The sequence below is a fragment of the Achroia grisella genome, unplaced genomic scaffold (assembly GCF_030625045.1).
Source record: "Achroia grisella isolate CSIRO2021 unplaced genomic scaffold, CSIRO_AGI_Agris_v1 utg918, whole genome shotgun sequence".
In the NCBI taxonomy this organism is placed as follows: Eukaryota; Metazoa; Arthropoda; class Insecta; order Lepidoptera; family Pyralidae; genus Achroia; species Achroia grisella.
The window spans coordinates 3,151,684-3,169,068 of NW_026713067.1; the positions used below are offsets into that span (position 1 = coordinate 3,151,684).

General features: G+C 37.4%; 1 protein-coding gene across 10 annotated transcripts; it reads left to right on the forward strand.

The window, feature by feature from the left end:
• The first annotated feature begins 11,630 nt into the window (after positions 1–11,630).
• On the forward strand, positions 11,631–17,012 carry LOC131853955 (uncharacterized). 10 transcript variants are annotated; one of them, XM_059205049.1, is made up of 3 exons: positions 11,631–12,070; positions 13,052–13,114; positions 16,098–17,012. In XM_059205049.1, the coding sequence occupies exons 1-3, from the start codon at positions 11,710–11,712 to the stop codon at positions 16,883–16,885; spliced, it is 1,212 nt and encodes a 403-aa protein (XP_059061032.1). In that variant the 5' UTR covers positions 11,631–11,709; the 3' UTR covers positions 16,886–17,012. The 10 variants fall into 10 exon arrangements, with proteins under 10 accessions (XP_059061032.1, XP_059061033.1, XP_059061036.1 ...); XM_059205050.1 differs by having other exon boundaries at positions 16,101–17,012; XM_059205053.1 differs by having other exon boundaries at positions 16,670–16,780.
• Positions 17,013–17,385: the final 373 nt, after the last annotated feature.

Consider the following 17,385-nt stretch of genomic DNA (forward strand, 5'->3'; position numbering starts at 1 on the left):
CTTGCCTCATTATCAAACCGTTTATTTAACAATTCTAGGGCCTATTTGTAGGATTGATTCACAAGAGGTAAGTTCTCAATGACAGATAAGGCGTCATGAGTTAAAGATTTTCTTAAATAAAATAATTTTTGTACATCGGACAATGAACTATTGTTATGTATTACTGCCAAAAACAAATCAATAAAGGGCTTAAATTTGGTGAAGTCCCTGCCATCATATGACGGAATTTCGATATTGGGCAGCTTAGAATTGGATACATTTGTGTACAATGAATCTGTCTGAGTTAACTTCTTTAAAACTGAGGTTATTTTTGAAATTACATTAAAGTACCTATCTTCTATGATGCCCACATCTTCCACATCTTTATCGTCATAAGATAATATATTTAATTGTACCTCCTCATATTCTCTAAATATGTTTGTTAGTCGATCTCGTCTCGCCGCCGCCGCAAACATCTCAGGAGACGACCCCAAATTGATTGGGTCTGTCACGAAGTTTTCAATGCGAGTGATTGATGCCTTGATGAGTTTACGCCGGTTTTTCAAATCACGCAATAGAGTGTCAGAATTCTCCATTTTTTTTTACGGTTTATTTTTCACAAACACTTGAAATTCAGAACAATAATTATGCACTTTATTTGTCACAATGATACAGCAGTTTTGTTTTTTGTAATGTGACAGATTATAAAAGCTAAAGTCACTGAGTGCCAAAGAGCGAAAATAGGAAAAGGATGACATAACTTTAAGACTCTTTGTCTCTTCTTGCTTTGAATTCTAACTCCGTGGATGGAGATACCCTCGTCTTCGAAAAATATTAAAATGTTGATATTATATTGAGATTCAACTTAGCTGCCAGTTTTTTTGTTCTCTTCAAATTTCAATTCAATTCAAAATCTTCTGGGGCCGGCCGTCGACGTGGTATGGCCGTAGACGGAGTATGTCGTTCGGGATGATTTGCACCCAAACAACAGTCGAATTTCACAGCTTCGATGGACCACAAGCAATATGTTGGATTAATAATACAACATATGCTTTTAATATATTTGGACTGTATTTTTATTTTTGATTTACAGGAGTACAGTGTGTATGGCTTGATAGTTAGAAACAGAAAGGGGGGAGTGACAGTTTGAATGAATCTTTTTTAAACTGTTAAGTGTTGCCATTACAAAACGAAAATATATACTACAAAATATTTATATTTATTTTAGGTTCAAATTGTCTTGAACACACACATACATATTATTAATACAAGAGATAATTACATCGCGTTGCACAGCGCACCTACTCCCTCCCCAGTTAGATATTCGATGTAGTCCCGTATTGTCGTATTACAATCGTGATAAAATATCCTGTGTTATTATTTTGTAAAGATCATGACACCACACCCGAACACGCAATATATATATGAATAGGAGGACCTTATATTCATAGTACATTAAGTGATATCATAGACCTGCGAAAGTGGTGACCCGCGTATTTAGTGGTGTGAACTTTACGATATATTATATACTATTAGCATAATGAATCCACAAACATCACAATCAGCTCTACAAGCAGTGCAAGAACAAATTACAGATATGCTGGTAGAGCAAATAGCGAAACTGACACTTCAGGTGAATAGGCTTGCGTCAAGGCCAAGTTTCCAGCCGCATAGGTCTTCCAGGAGCCGCGATCGTTCAAGGTCACACTCTCGAGGAAGATCTCAGCGACGTGACAAAAACAGCCCTGCTGGCTATGTTTTTATCATTTTCGTTAGAAGGAAAATGCAGCAAAGTGCATAAAACCATGTAACTGGAAGGATAAAAGTAATCAGGAAAACTAAATACCGTGCAGGCTGCGGCGGGCGACTGTACGGCAAATTTCAGTAATAACCGCCTTTGCGTAACTGACAAAGTGAACTAAAATTTTTAGTGGACACAGGAGCTAATATATCAGTGTTACCAATAAGTAAACAATATTCTAAGTGCTCAAATAATGGTGAGAAATATAAGATATATGCAGCTAACGGTTCAGTAATAAAGACATATGGTATGCATACTCTAATATCAAATCTAAACCTAAGAAGACCATACAATCTAAACCTAACAGCCCATTTTAGGTGCTGATTTTCTTTCTTATCATAAGTTAGTGCTAGATTTAAGTACCAAAAGATTGATAGATAGTGTAACAAATTTAAATATTATTGGTAGTATAACTAATTGTTGTGAGCCATCTGTTAAAACTATTGACGTGAATCATGTATATAGCGACATATTACGTAATTATCCTAACATAAGTAAACCCGCAAATTTTAATGAAATTAACCCTAAGAGTGTTGTATTTCACTACATAGAGACCTCTGGAACTCCAGTATTCGCGCGTGCCAGACCTTTGCCGTCGGATAGATACGCGAAGGTAAGACATGAATTTAGGACTGCAAGAAATGGGAATCTGCAGGCCATCAAAGAGCGAGTGGGCAAGTCCACTACACGTCGTGGCAAAGAAAATGGCAGCTTGAGACCCTGTGGTGACTACAGAGGCCTTAACGCTATTACAAAGCCGGACCGTTACCCGTTGCCCCGGCTGCAGGACTTTACATATCTGCTGGTAGGTAAGAAGTGGTACACTCGTTTGGATATTTCTAGAGCCTACCACAATATACCTGTAGCTGAGGAGGATATCGAAAAAACCGCCATCATAACACCTTTTGGACTTTTCGAGTTCCCACGTATGAGTTTTGGTCTAAGAAATGCCGCGCAGATATTTCAAAGATATATGAATACTGTGGTTCTCAAAGATTTAGATTTTTTATTCTGCTATTTTGATGACGTCATTATCGCAAGCGAAGACGAAACACAACAACGCAAGCATTTAAAATCAGTTTTTCAACGTTTTAACGAGTACGGAATTACTATTAATCTTTTGCAATGCGAGTTTGGTAAACAAGTAGTAGAATTTTTAGGGTACAAGGTTTCGAGTGAAGGTCTCAGACCTCTTGAAGACAAGGTCAATGCCATCACCGAATTTCCTAAACCGGAAACAGTAGATCAACTTAGGAGATTTTTAGGTATGGTAAATTTTTATAGAAGTCATTTACCACACGCTGTAGAATATCGTGTGGTAAATGACTTCTGTCATTCAAAGGAATAACAAAGTGTTTATATTAGATATATCTAACAGAAATGTTTCAATTTCTATAGATCGTCTTAAACCAGCGTATATATTAAATGAAACTGATACAATTTCAGATAATATTACGCAAGACGTATTATCGAAAAATACTACCGCTCCTTGCAATATTAGTCACAACGTGTCACAACCAAGTACCGACTCCGCGAAAAGGACACGGAGTGGTAGACTAGTTAAAAAACCAGTACGGTTCGATGATCAATGACAATACTATACTTACTATTTTTATGTTATATTGTAATTTTATATTTTTAGTGCGAAATAGTTGACGGTATAGATGTACCGTCAACTACTTAACGCTAGGTACAGCATACTGTGGTTTTCAGACGAGGTCAAGAGTCTGAAGCTCTTGAAATATTTCAATAGATCATCTGAAATAGAATTCGAGAACCTCACGAATCAAGACTTTTACGAAACTTACCTTTTTAGTACATAGTGCATGCCTCTCGACCAAAGACAAAAAATGTACCTACCGATATTTTCAATTTGCGAAGGAAAATATTTCATTACGAAATGGATGGTTGCGCGATTATATTGGGTGGCACCGAAAAGGGGCGAGCAATTCTATTTAAGAATGCTGTTGAATTATTTCCCGTGCCGTGCATAAGCGGACTTACTTTGGGTAGACCAAGTAGTAAAACGTTCCAAGCGGCGCGGGCAGTAGGTATAGGTCTACCAGGATCTGACGACAAAAAAAAGTTTATTAAATAGCGATTTTCAAATGGCAGCAAAAAAAAAAGTCGTCTGTCAACTGAAATTTCGAGGAATTGTTTTTAGTTTGGCTTCAAATTTCTATTTGATCGCAAGGAAGAAATATTGTTTTCAATGTTTATCAAAGAATACTTGATGAACAAAGTGCAGAACAAACACAATCGATATTGAGCCATGTGCAGCGTTGACTGGGAATAACACGTCTTGATACTTTGGTTTATTGCATTTTTCATTGTTATTACATATATTATGTATACTAAACTTTGGCTTATTTCAAGGGTTTCTAATACTACCATAAGACGAATTGTTGCTGAAGGCAGATCTAACAGAGGTGTATTTAGTACGCCCGGTAAAAGGAGGAAAGATGGCAAAAATAAATAAACTTGGATAGTTTTGATTTAGAATTGATCAGAAACAAGATAAATAAGTTATACACTGTACGAAAAGAAATACTCACTGTCATGAAATTGCTACAATTTCTTTGGGAGAAAATCAATTTCAATGGAGGAAGACAATCATTAAGGTAACAAAAATGAATTTCTATTTATTTTAGTTTGAATATAGTCTAAAAACATAGTAATCTGAAAATAGCAATCTTATTTTGTTTTCAAACTTATTTTGAAAGACATCGGATACGAATTCGTGAAGAGCCAATCAAAAAGGACTATTTTAATGGAACGACATGACAAAGATACACAGATTCAAGTATTTGGAGCGTATGCAAAAGAATCGAGAAGCCGATGAAGCTAGATGTAGTTTATTTAGATGAAACATACATAGACGGTTACATGATGAGTGAACAAATGCTAGCAAAATAAAGATATTGCAGGCCCATCTAAAAGTATTTCGGCAGGGCCTAGATGGATCATTGTACATGCTAGTTGAGAAAATGATTTTGTGCCAAACTTGTTTAATGTATAGGTCGAAGAGTACATCTGCTGACTAGCACCATGATATGAATAAAGAACTTTACAAATGGGGTACGGAGAAGTGGATTCCCAACGATTGTGTAAGATTTGTGAACTTGAATACTTGTAAGTGATTAACAACTGTTGATTCTGTGATTAATAAATTGTATGAAGTGGAAAATAAAACAAATACAACAGATTGCAGTGAGTGAATTCCTTTTTTTTTTTTTTTCATTATCTTAACCTAACCAGTCGGTTAAGTTAAACAGCATGTTAGTGAAGTGTGGTGCATTCCCGGCGCGATATCTCCTCGGGGAGATCTACGACCCCTATATTTTCAACTGCACAAAGTTGCGTCCGACGCGCTCCCCCCCCCCCCCCCCCCTCCATCTGGCAGAAAAAAAGGCGGAAATCCCCAGGGAAAATCGGGAGTTACAACGGAGAAAATCGAGACCAAGGGCACTTCGAGAGGAGGCGCGCGAATAAAACGAGAAAATTGGCAGGTGGTGAATTTCTTGCCCTGGAAAAAGCCAACGGAATTAGCGAAATCGAACCAGTAGTTTTTAAGATAGTCTGCTGTATGCCAACGCGGACAGTCAAAATTCGACAATATTTATGAAAGTAAATTTTGAAAATTACTTTTTCATTTCCGGTCCAGTGGGCTGAAAATATCAAAATAGTTTTGGCAAAAACAGAATTTCAAAATTCCTTTTTGATTTAGAGGTATAGGTATAGGTTCCAAAATTTAAAACACTGTAAACAATGTGATTACTAGCCAGCGGATCTTAGTTTTGAGTCTTCGCAAATTGGCCGAACTCAAATATTGCACGATATAAAGCGTCAGGCGTGATCACATTGTTTAGTTTTATTTATATTTTTATAATTTATTAAATTGAAAAATCGAGAAGTCTATTTGCGCACAATGGACTGGCCTGCGCTCAGTCCAGACCTATGCATGGAGCATTTATGGGACGAGCCCAAACGAAGGGTATGAGCAAGAAATCCAGCCCCTTCGAGCCTAGAATTGAAGGCAGCTTTGTTAGAGGAGTGTATTTCCTCAAAACCGTCAAAAAATTTATAAGGTTGATGAAGAACCGACTACGGGCTGTAATTAGGACTAATACCAAATACTCAACCAATAAATTGTATACTTGGGACTAATATCAAATACTGAACCTATAAATTTTATACTTAGGACTAATATCAAATACCGAGCCAATAAATTTTATACTTCTTAAGAAAAAAAAGTCTTGTGTTAATTCTGAATAGACATCCTTTATCCAAAATCCCATTTTCCCCCCATTTAAGTTCAGACACCAATAATTAAAATAAGAATTCACGGATATAGTAATGACGATATATCATAAAACCTGATGTATTTTATATTTCGGGATTGGACAAACCTAATGTTGCAACAACAGTTGTTTACTTTTAACACAAAAAAATCATCTCGGCCAAAAAATGGAATTAAATCATGAACATTTTCGTGCGATACAATTCACAACTTTCTATGTGGATTAAAACTCAGCAACAGTACATCGTAGAACTTAATTAATTTTTTGGCGATGAAGCTCCATCAAGGACCATTGTTCATCGATGGTATGGTGAATTCAATCGATGTCGTAGTTCGTGAAGACGTATTTCGTGAAGGCCGTCCAAAATCAGTTGTTGTCAAACCATTGATGTCATGTGACCTATCGTGAGATTGAGACAACCTTAGGCATTAGTTAGACATATTGACAGCACGGAAAATGTATCAGGTAAGTATAAAATAAATGCATTAAATTATTAAAAAAACAATTGTACGTTATAATAAATTTAATAAAGTGGACTAATAATGACGACCTCGGTGGTCTAGTGGTGTAGCACACCGCTTTACGTCCGATAGTCGCGGATTCGATTCCTCGCACGGCACAAACATTTGTATTAATGAGTATGATTGTTTGTGTCGGTCTGGGTGGATTCTTTGTATAATGTATGTTTTTACGAAAAAAATATATCTATGTATTTGTATCAGTTGTCTAGTACCTGTTCAACCACTGTAAACCTATTTTCAATTAATTAAAAAACTAGCCAGGAATCTCCGAGTTTGATTACACCATCAAGATCCTCTTCACACTAAAAGGCGTAAACATACCCATAACACAAGCTTTAGCTAGCTTAACTTGGGTCTAGATGGCACTGTGTGAATTGTCTTGAGATTATTGTTATTATTATTATATTGGTCTTCTTTCCTGCAAGCACACACAGCTGATTATATAAAAGAATGCTTTGAAAATATTACCGAAGAGTTTTCATTAGAAAAGGATTGCATTTTATCAATTACGACTGATGGTGGTGATACCTATGATTTTTAAAATAATATTGAGTGTGAAAATACTGACGATAAGGGAATTGCCATAAAACTGAAAAATAATTTTACTTTGATTTTTATTGTTGTGATTATTAATATAACAGTGTATGTGAGCTGGTAACTAAGAAAATTGTTTAATTAATATGAGCAAAAGTTTGCCTTTTTTACTCTAGCTACTGTTTCTTTTTGCGTGCCGTTTTTTAAAGTTATTTTGAGGCTGGCAACACTGGCAACGCCACTGACGATTTGATTTAACATTTAACGGATTTATTTTTTGCTAGTGTTGGGGAAGTCAAAAGTGGTTACTAATTACTGATTTGATTTGATTACCTACTTTTAAGATACTGAAGGTGTTGTTATCCCTACATTACTGGAACGGCTATACTTACTATACTACAACAAGATAATTTAGATAATGTAAAATTGTAAACAGACGTGGTCTGGTAGATTTACTATGTGATGCTGATGTCTATCTAAAAATAAAAGACGTCGATTGACTTAAATTGATTTTAAGCTTTATAAAATTTGATGATTCAGTTAGTGTTACTATCTACTGTAGCAACATACAAAGCCTACTTTCATTTTTAGTTGGAAGATAAAGTATGTATCGTATTTTCGGTTGTGTTTTGTGTCAACGTTGTCACCATTTTCCAACAAAATAAAGAATGCCAGCAAAGCTAATAAATAGTGGCTGTAGTATTTTTTTTATGGTAATGAAATGATACTCCGTCTACGCTAACGGTTTACACTGGCGGGTGGCTATATTATTAGATTCAATAAATAATGCGTGTTTGATTTTATTTCAGGGATAATCCTAATCTACCATTTATATTAAGACAATGTTTTAAAGACGTGAAGGAGGCTGATCATGAAAGCAATATAAATGCTATTTGCAGGATATGTTCAAAAACATTGAAGGGAAGTCTGCATGCAACAACAAACTTCTTAAATCGTATTAAAGTAAGTATAACATATGAACATTTGCTTTTGTATGATATGATATAATAATATAGCTATAGGATACCTATTATTTACTATTAATGAATTAAGGATATGTAACTATGTAATTTTTTCCGCGTTATCGAATAATTAACCTGGTTGTTGTTTTTTCATTAGAGAAAAGGCAATGACAATCTTCTGTGAAAGAATATGAAGAATTGAAACACCAGCATACAAAGAAAAGAAAGTGTAGTGTTACAGAATCTGATAACGATAGTACAGCAAGTATGCCAAAAAAATGAATAAAAGTATTCTTACAAGTGCTCTACAGAAGTCAATAAATCTGGATAAATTAATAGTAAACTTTGTTGTTGACACAATGTCACCTATGTCTATAGTAGAAAATAAGTCAGTTAGAGCTTTAATTGAGAGAGCTCAACAACTTACACGTCCACCAAAATTGATGTGCATAACATGTATGACATGTAATAATAAAATTGCTGATGCATACACAGAAAATAAAGGTATTCTAAAAAATAAATATATAAGGCTGCTCAATATGTTTGTACCACAGCAGGTATTTGGTCTTCTTCGAGACGCAGTTACTTAGGTATGACTGTTCAGTGGATAGATTCGGACACATTTGCACAGTTCTTCTCTTGCCTGCAGAATATTTAGGGGATCCCACACATTTGACAAGATAGCAGAAGTCATAATTGAAATGGATTGGACATAGGGGTCTAGTTTAAATACACTACACGTTTTAATTTTTAAAGAAAATATTATAGGTCAATGACAAAAATATTTATTTCGTAAGTTTTTAATATGGGGATATTAGGATCATGTCCTCAGGGGCGAATCGGATCGCCTTTTTGAAATTATTTTATTATTGGGGTTAATGAAGCACTTTTATTTCATTGTAGATGGTTTGCACATACATAAAAAAGATACAAGCGGGAGAATGGTCTCAAGAAAAATGACAGAAGCCGCAAATTAAATACTGACCAAAGGATTTACTTCGGGCTGCTGAGATTTACAAATTACCATACACAACTTTACAAAGAAGAGTCTCTTTCTCCAGAGGTGTCATTAAAACACGTGGTGGTCAGACAGTCTTCGATGAGAATGCTGAAAAAATTCTAGCAAACCGTTTACTACACTTAGCGAGTCGTGGCTTCGGAATCACGCCTAAGGCAGTTCGTAAATATCCTTTGTATTCACAGAACGTCAAAAAAATAAACACAATTTCAACAAAAAAGCAGCAATGGCTAGTCAGGATTGGTTTCATCGCTTTATGAAAAGAAATAAGGAGTTAACTATTCGGAAACCAGAAGGATTGTCAAGAGCAAGGATTGATGGCATGAAAAGGGAAAGTGACTAAATTCTACAAGACTTTGGAGGCAGTAGTAGATAATAATAATTTAAGAGAAAGACCTGATTGCATGTACAATGTGGATGAAACGGGGATTCCGCTTAATAATCGACCACCAAATATTATAGCTCGAAAAGTGCAAAATATTTTGTCAGTGTTACAAATGTTGAATGTGACGACAATATAACCGTCTTAGTTTGTATGAATTCGATAGGTCAGTACAAACCTAGATTTGTTCTGTTTAAAGGTGTGCGCAAACGTGATGATTTTCTCATTGGCATACCGCCCGGTAGATACTGAAATTTTTATGACAGAAATGGGATGGATAAATGAAGAAGATTAAAATAGAAGGAAAGACCATAATATGGTTGCAAGATTTTAATCGCTACCATACCCAAGGAAAATTTATTCTTATCTTGGATTGGATGGACACGCGTCTCACACGACCTACTCAGTGGTAGACTTATGTAAATCTTTAGACATAGAGCTTGTTTTTCTTCCTCCACACACATCGCATGCTCTACAACCTCTCGATGTATCATTTTTCAAACCGCTCTAATCATATTATCATCAACAAGCTACATCATGGTAACATGCACATCCCAATCAAGGGATCACGAAGGTTGTTTTCGGAGGGATTTTCAAACAGGCTTGGAACCAGGCTGCCACCGTTGGCAATGCTGTAAAAGGGTTTGAAAAGACTGGAATATTTCCATTAAATGCCAATGCGATATCCGACCACAGGTTCATTAGTGAATAACAGCTAGATATTGTGAGGTCCCAAGTAAAATTCTCTAGTACACAACAAGTGCAATCAAGTACTGAACCAGTACAGCCAGAACTAGTTACAGATATAGAGCCGTTGCCATCTACCAGCCAGATACAGCGCTCATGAACGAGTACTTCCGCTCGATAAATGCTTCGTTGATTTCCATGATTTACCCTGACCACAGATATGATCAGCGTGGTATTATAGGAGAAGGCGAGTTCGCGTTAGTTTTCCGATACCTGATGAAATCCAAAATAGATCACGTGTATTCTACACTGTCTGGAAGGCGAGCAGCAGGCCGTATAGCTGTTCCCCGAGACTATGACATACCTAAATGTCTAGCTCATGTAATCAATGGGATTGGTTATATTACAATTGGTGATGGAGCTCTACGAGTTATTCCGGAACCAGAAGCTGTGGCAGCTGATATCGCTGCAAGAATTTCATCAACTGTTAGCTATGCAGTGTTAAATCAATTTTCAAGTTTAGTTAATCCGGCTCAAAGGACCATAGTTAATTTCAGGATACACTTTTTATGGTTATTTTTCACATTAAAATACGGGAATGTGTTTAGTACTTGTATTACGATGACATTAGAACATTGACATTACTCTTTATAAAACACTTTAAAAAAACTGACAGCTGACTGAATTGCAACAATGGGTGTGCCTTTCATTGCTAATGTTATGCTGTCTACGCACTCAACGCACCGCTCCGCGGGCTGCGGGGGCGGTGCTGCGCATCGGCAACTGCGGCCGGTGGCGGACACCGGCACTTCTTGTCCGACCGGCATCGACATTTACCGGCTTACAAATAATCCCTCCATTCTAAATTTTATCTGAATCTGTCCGTTGTTCATAACAGTTATTATATTAAACCTATTAATACAGTCCACTAGTTTCATTGGCTATCCAGGACGTAACATTGGTCCTTTAGGAAATAAACTCGCCATACCTACGAACATCTAGAAGATCGTTATTGAAATCAAGACACGAAATGGGTGAACTTTAACCCGGAGGAGATTAAAACACATCGGGACTTAGTTGCTGTCTTCGGTGGATTGGAAGTCATTCTGTGGATAAGGATAAGGATATTTCGTGAGTCGTTCCAATTATTCCTTATTAATTCCTTCTATATCCATAAATATTTTTTATAGCACTAGCTTTCATTTCTTTCAATCATAATCATTCTCATCTTTTATTTAAGTGTTACATGTTTATATTACTCATTTCGCATTAGATTCACATCTTTGTAGTAACTATCGCTTGCATAGTTAAAAGTACCTAGTTGCGCATCGGCGACCGTCCAAAGGTCAGTCGCTGCGAACAAAAGGCGGACCGGACCGTATTTCTTGGAATTTGCATAGAAACTATTTTACTATCGCTTATTACGCATATTTGTATTTATTTCTTTTCAATTCGCACTGTCGCAATTTGTTACGTATTAATTTAATTTTAAATTTAGTTGATTACTTTCTCTTTCTTGCAATAATGGCTGATGAGTTTAAATTGATTAAAAAACGTAGCAGCTTGAAAGCTAAGCTTACTACTTTTACCAATTATTTGGACATAGTTAGCAGTTGCCAATCATTGTCGGAACTACAGCGCTTAGAGTTACAAAGCCGATTTGCTAAAATTGATGCCTTATACGAGGACTTTGATAATTTGCAGACAGAAATTGAGTCATTAGATACATCGGTGGCTAAGGTCGAGGAGGCCTACGTTGCTCGCCAACAGTTTGAGGACTTGTACCATCCGCTAGTGGCGCGGGCGCGTAGTTTACTGGCCAGCGTTGCGCCTAGCGAACAGATCTTCGAATGTGCAGTTTCAGGCGGCGCAGCATCGATGCAAGGTGGGAATGGTTCTCGTAATTTTGTCAGACTTCCCAAGGTGGCCCTTCCTGAATACCATGGCAGCTATCAGTTTTGGCTTGAGTATAGGGACACCTACATATCCTTAATACATAAAAACACAGACATAGATCCCATAAATAAATTCCACTATTTACGCGCCTCCCTTAAAGGGAGTGCGGCAGAGATAATTAAAAATTTAGATTTCACAAGTGACAACTATCAGGTAGCTTGGGATTTGTTATGCGAACGCTATAACAATAACCGGCTACTTATTAATAATCACGTGCAAGCTTTATTTAATGCCACACCCATACAAAAAGAATCATGTAGTTCGTTACGACAATTAATAGATTTAATAAATAAAAATTTAAGGGCGCTTAAAACATTAAATGAGCCTACTGACAGCTGGGATACATTACTTGTTTATATGATGTCTAACAAATTAGATTCTGTAACTAGCCGTGGCTGGGAAGAATTCAGAAATTCTTTATCCCAATCACCCTCATTGTCCGAGTTTTGTACATTTATAAGCAATAAAGCAGATTTACTTGAAACATTAGAGGAAAAATCAAACTCAAAATTAACAAAACAAGAGTATTTTAAACCTAAAAGTTTTATTATAGCTACAAATAAAAATTACAGTAATACAAATACAAACTTAATTATCAAAAAATGTCCTATGTGTTCTCTAGATCATTTGTTATATACCTGTGAAACATTCAGGAATTTGCCTATTGAAACACGCATTAAAAAGGCAAAAGAATTCAAAGTTTGTATGAATTGTTTACGTTCTGGTCACATAGAAAAAAGGTGTAGATTATCTGGTTGCAAATATTGTAAAAGTAAACACAACACGCTTTTACACTTAGACCAGTCAATACCTTTGCCTCAAATTCCTATGCCTTCAACATCTAACAACGTTGCCTTGTCTGCCGATGCTATACAGCCTGCTACTTCTTCGCACATATTACTGTCCACAGCTTTGGTGAGAGTGGTGAGCAACAGCGGCGAGCGGCACGACGCCCGTGTTCTTTTGGACAACGGTAGTACAGCCAACTTCGTCACTCACAGTCTATGTAACAAGCTGGGTATGTCGCGGCGTAGTACGAGCTCCACGGTGACAGGTATCAACAGTCAGACCACTAATAGTACACAGTCTTGTAACCTCGAAATCGAGTCTTATTGCAGTGACTATAAGGTCAATATCAATTGTCTTATTCTGCCTGAAATCACTAAAGTGCTACCATCTTCAGTAGTAGATATTTCTCATATTCCTATCCCCGCAGGGTTACATCTAGCTGACCCTACTTTCAATATTCCGTCAGCCATAGACATCCTTGTGGGGGCTGAAATATTTTGGAACATAATTGGTAGTAGCAATATCGATTTAGGTAAAAATAAACCAAAATTGTACGAAACAAAATTAGGATGGATTGTGTCTGGCCCCGTGGCTCTTTATACCAATTCATTTAGTTCACACTTTTGTCATTTTACGAAAGACATTAGTGACCCTAACCTAGACCGTTTCTGGGAACTCGATTCTGTTTCACCGAAGCATTCGTTGTCATCAGAAGAACGCGCTTGTGAACAGAATTTCATCTTAACTACGACTCGTAACGCAGACGGTCGCTTCGTCGTCACAATGCCACTAAAAGATGACCATAAGGTGTTAGGTAATTCATTCGATATGGCCAAAAATCGATTTTTATCGCTAGAAAGGCGCTTTCAGCGAGACCCCTCATATAAGGATAGATATATGCAATTTATGTCCGAGTATGAATCTTTAGGTCATATGACTGAGGATAAAGAATTTAACTATAATTCAAAAACACCGTGAATTATTTTATACCTCACCATGGTGTCATCCGCGAGTCGAGCACCACTACTAAATTAAGGACTGTATTTGACGCGTCTGCCGTTTCCACTTCAGGAGTGTCATTAAACGACATTCAAATGGTCGGTCCGACCGTCCAAGACGATCTTTTATCTATCCTGATACGTTTTAGGCAACATAAGTACGTAGTTTCAGGAGACATAGAAAAAATGTATCGTGCTATATTAATACATTCCTCGCAGCGTTCCTTACAGCGTATTATATTTCGTAAAAATCCTACGGAACCTCTTAAATATTATACATTAAATACTGTGACGTATGGCACCGCGTCTGCACCATATTTAGCGACAAAATGTTTAGTTAGTTTGGCACACGGCGTGAGCGATGAGAATGTAAGGATGTCCATACAACGCGATTTCTATGTGGATGACTACCTAAGCGGTAGTCATACTATTCCCGATACCGTAAAGCTTTGCAAAAAGGTAATTTCTATTATGTCTTCTGCACACTTTAATTTACGGAAATGGCAATCTAACAGCCCTGAGATTTTATCCGAACTCACAGGTAATTCAAATAATTTAATTGATACCTTAGATCTCTCAAATAATAGTCACGCGTCATCTAAAACCCTGGGTTTACACTGGTTGTGTGACACAGATACCCATTATCGTTCTCCATTAATATTGATACAAATAAATTAATCACAAAGCGTCACATCCTATCTGTCATCAGTCAAATTTTCGATCCACTGGGCCTTGTTGGTCCCTGTATTGTGGAAGCTAAAATAATACTGCAGAAATTATGGATTAATAAGTACGGTTGGGACGATAAGGTATCGCAAGAAATTGTAGATCTCTGGTCATCATTTTCTAGCACTCTAAATTATCTTAATAATATGAGAATATCACGATGGATTTCATGTGACAATTCAATTTCATATGAAATTCATGTGTTTACGGATGCATCCACTAAAGCTTATGGTGCAGCTCTATACGTTCGTTCCATAGACAACAAAGGTACAGTGAATGTGCAATTATTAGTCTCTAAAAACCGCGTAGCACCTATCAAACCCACAACGGTTCCTCGTCTCGAGTTATGTGGTGCGCTTTTAGGTACAAGACTGTGTACTAAGGTTCTGGACTCTCTTACTGTACCTATTTCTCGATGTCAATTCTGGTGTGACTCCACGATCGTTTTGGGGTGGCTGTCTACCCCACCGAATCAGCTTAAACATTTTGTCAGAAATCGTGTTAACGAAATACAAGAGGCAACCGCTAAATACTCGTGGAGCTACGTACCGTCGAGAGACAACCCAGCAGATCTTGTGTCCCGTGGGATTAAAGCCAATCTTATTATCGACTCCACTTTATGGTGGTCAGGCCCGTCCTTTCTCTCCAACGACTCTAGTCACTGGCCGAAAATGCCTAACGATAACATAGACCAAGATTTACCGGAAGTTTTATCTCATTTTATTGACAATTCAAATAATTATACACATAAATGTTATTCTATTATACATGACTTAACTATTAAATATTCAAATTTTAACTATTTACAACGAATCGTAGCCTATTTACAAAGATATATATACAATTTAAAAAATAAAAATAACAAAAGATATGGATATTTATCTATTGAAGAACTACAAGCTTCATTAACTTGTATAATTCGTAGTGCTCAACTCGATATGTTTCCTGTAGAGATTGAAATCATTAAGTCAGGACAAACACTGCCACGTAAAAATAAATTAACTTCATTGTCTCCGTTTTTAGATGGCAACGACATTATTCGTGTAGGTGGCAGGCTTGACAATTCTCCATATGAATACAACATTAAACATCCCATACTCTTATGTAGTAAACACCATCTCACTAGGGCTCTATTTGACATGTATCACAGACGTCTTCTGCATGCCGGCCCACAATTGCTTTTAGCAAATATACGGCAAAATTACTGGCCTTTAGGAGGCAGAAACTTGTCTAAAAGTGTCGTTAGCAAGTGTATTACATGTTTCAGATATAAAGCACAAAACCTACAGCCTATTATGGGACAGCTGCCTACAGAAAGGACACTACTAGAATTCCCTTTTTATAACACTAGTGTAGATTATGCCGGGCCCATATTGATAGCGAGCCGTAAAGGGAGAGGGTGTCAATTAATAAAATCCTACATCAGCATCTTTGTTTGTCAAGCAGTGAAAGCTGTTCATCTGGAGCTGGTTACAGACCTCACGAAAGAATCATATATGGCAGCTCTAAACCGTTTCGTATCTCGTAGAGGTAAACCGCGCAATATCTTATCTGACAACGGTACCAATTTTGTCGGTACTAGTAATGAGTTGCAAAGATTTTTACATAGTTCAAACGTCGCATCAGATATGGTTCAAGAAGGTATACAATTTTCCTTTGCTCCGCCATACTCGCCTCATTTCAATGGTCTGGCTGAAGCAGTTGTTCGTTCTACGAAACATCACCTAAAAAGGTTACTTAAACTTACTCATCTTACATATGAGGAAATGTCTACATGTCTCACTCAAATAGAGGCAATACTCAATTCCCGTCCTCTTACGCCGCTATCCTCTGACCCTTGTGATTACTCTGCCCTTACTCCTGCTCACCTACTAATTGGACGACCACTTACATCTATTCCGCATCCACAGGTGGCCGACGTCAACATCACTAGATTGGACCGCTATCACAGAATAGAACATATTAAGCAGCACTTCTGGCGTCGTTTTAATATAGAATATGTTTCTATGCTGCAGCAGAAAACAAAGTGGTCCACTTCCTCAGGCAACTTGGTGCTGGGGACTCTGGTCCTTATTAAGGACAAACTGCTGCCACCTCTTCTATGGTCGCTGGGTCGTGTGGTCCAGGTCTACCCAGGCAGCGACGGTGTCACGAGGGTCGTCGAGGTGAAAACCAAGAACGGGACTATTCGTCGCGCCTTCAACAACGTGTGCCCACTTCCACTTCATTGAAGACTACTCTTCAACCCGGGCAGTATGTCTACGCACTCAACGCACCGCTCCGCGGGCTGCGGGGGCGGTGCTGCGCATCGGCAACTGCGGCCGGTGGCGGACACCGGCACTTCTTGTCCGACCGGCATCGACATTTACCGGCTTACAAATAATCCCTCCATTCTAAATTTTATCTGAATCTGTCCGTTGTTCATAACAGTTATTATATTAAACCTATTAATACAGTCCACTAGTTTCATTGGCTATCCAGGACGTAACATATGCCAAGAACTAGATTTGAGCAGATTCGGCAAAATTTGCACTTCTCTGACAATAACAATCACTCACAATCGTGTGACCGAACATACAAAATCTCCTATATTTATAACTCCTAAGGCAATCCATTGATGAATACATGGTCAAATTCAAAGGGCACAACATTATGAAGCAGTACATGAAAAATAAACCTATAAAAGGGGATTCAAGATGTGGTGTAGATGTGTCTTCAACAGGATGCTTAT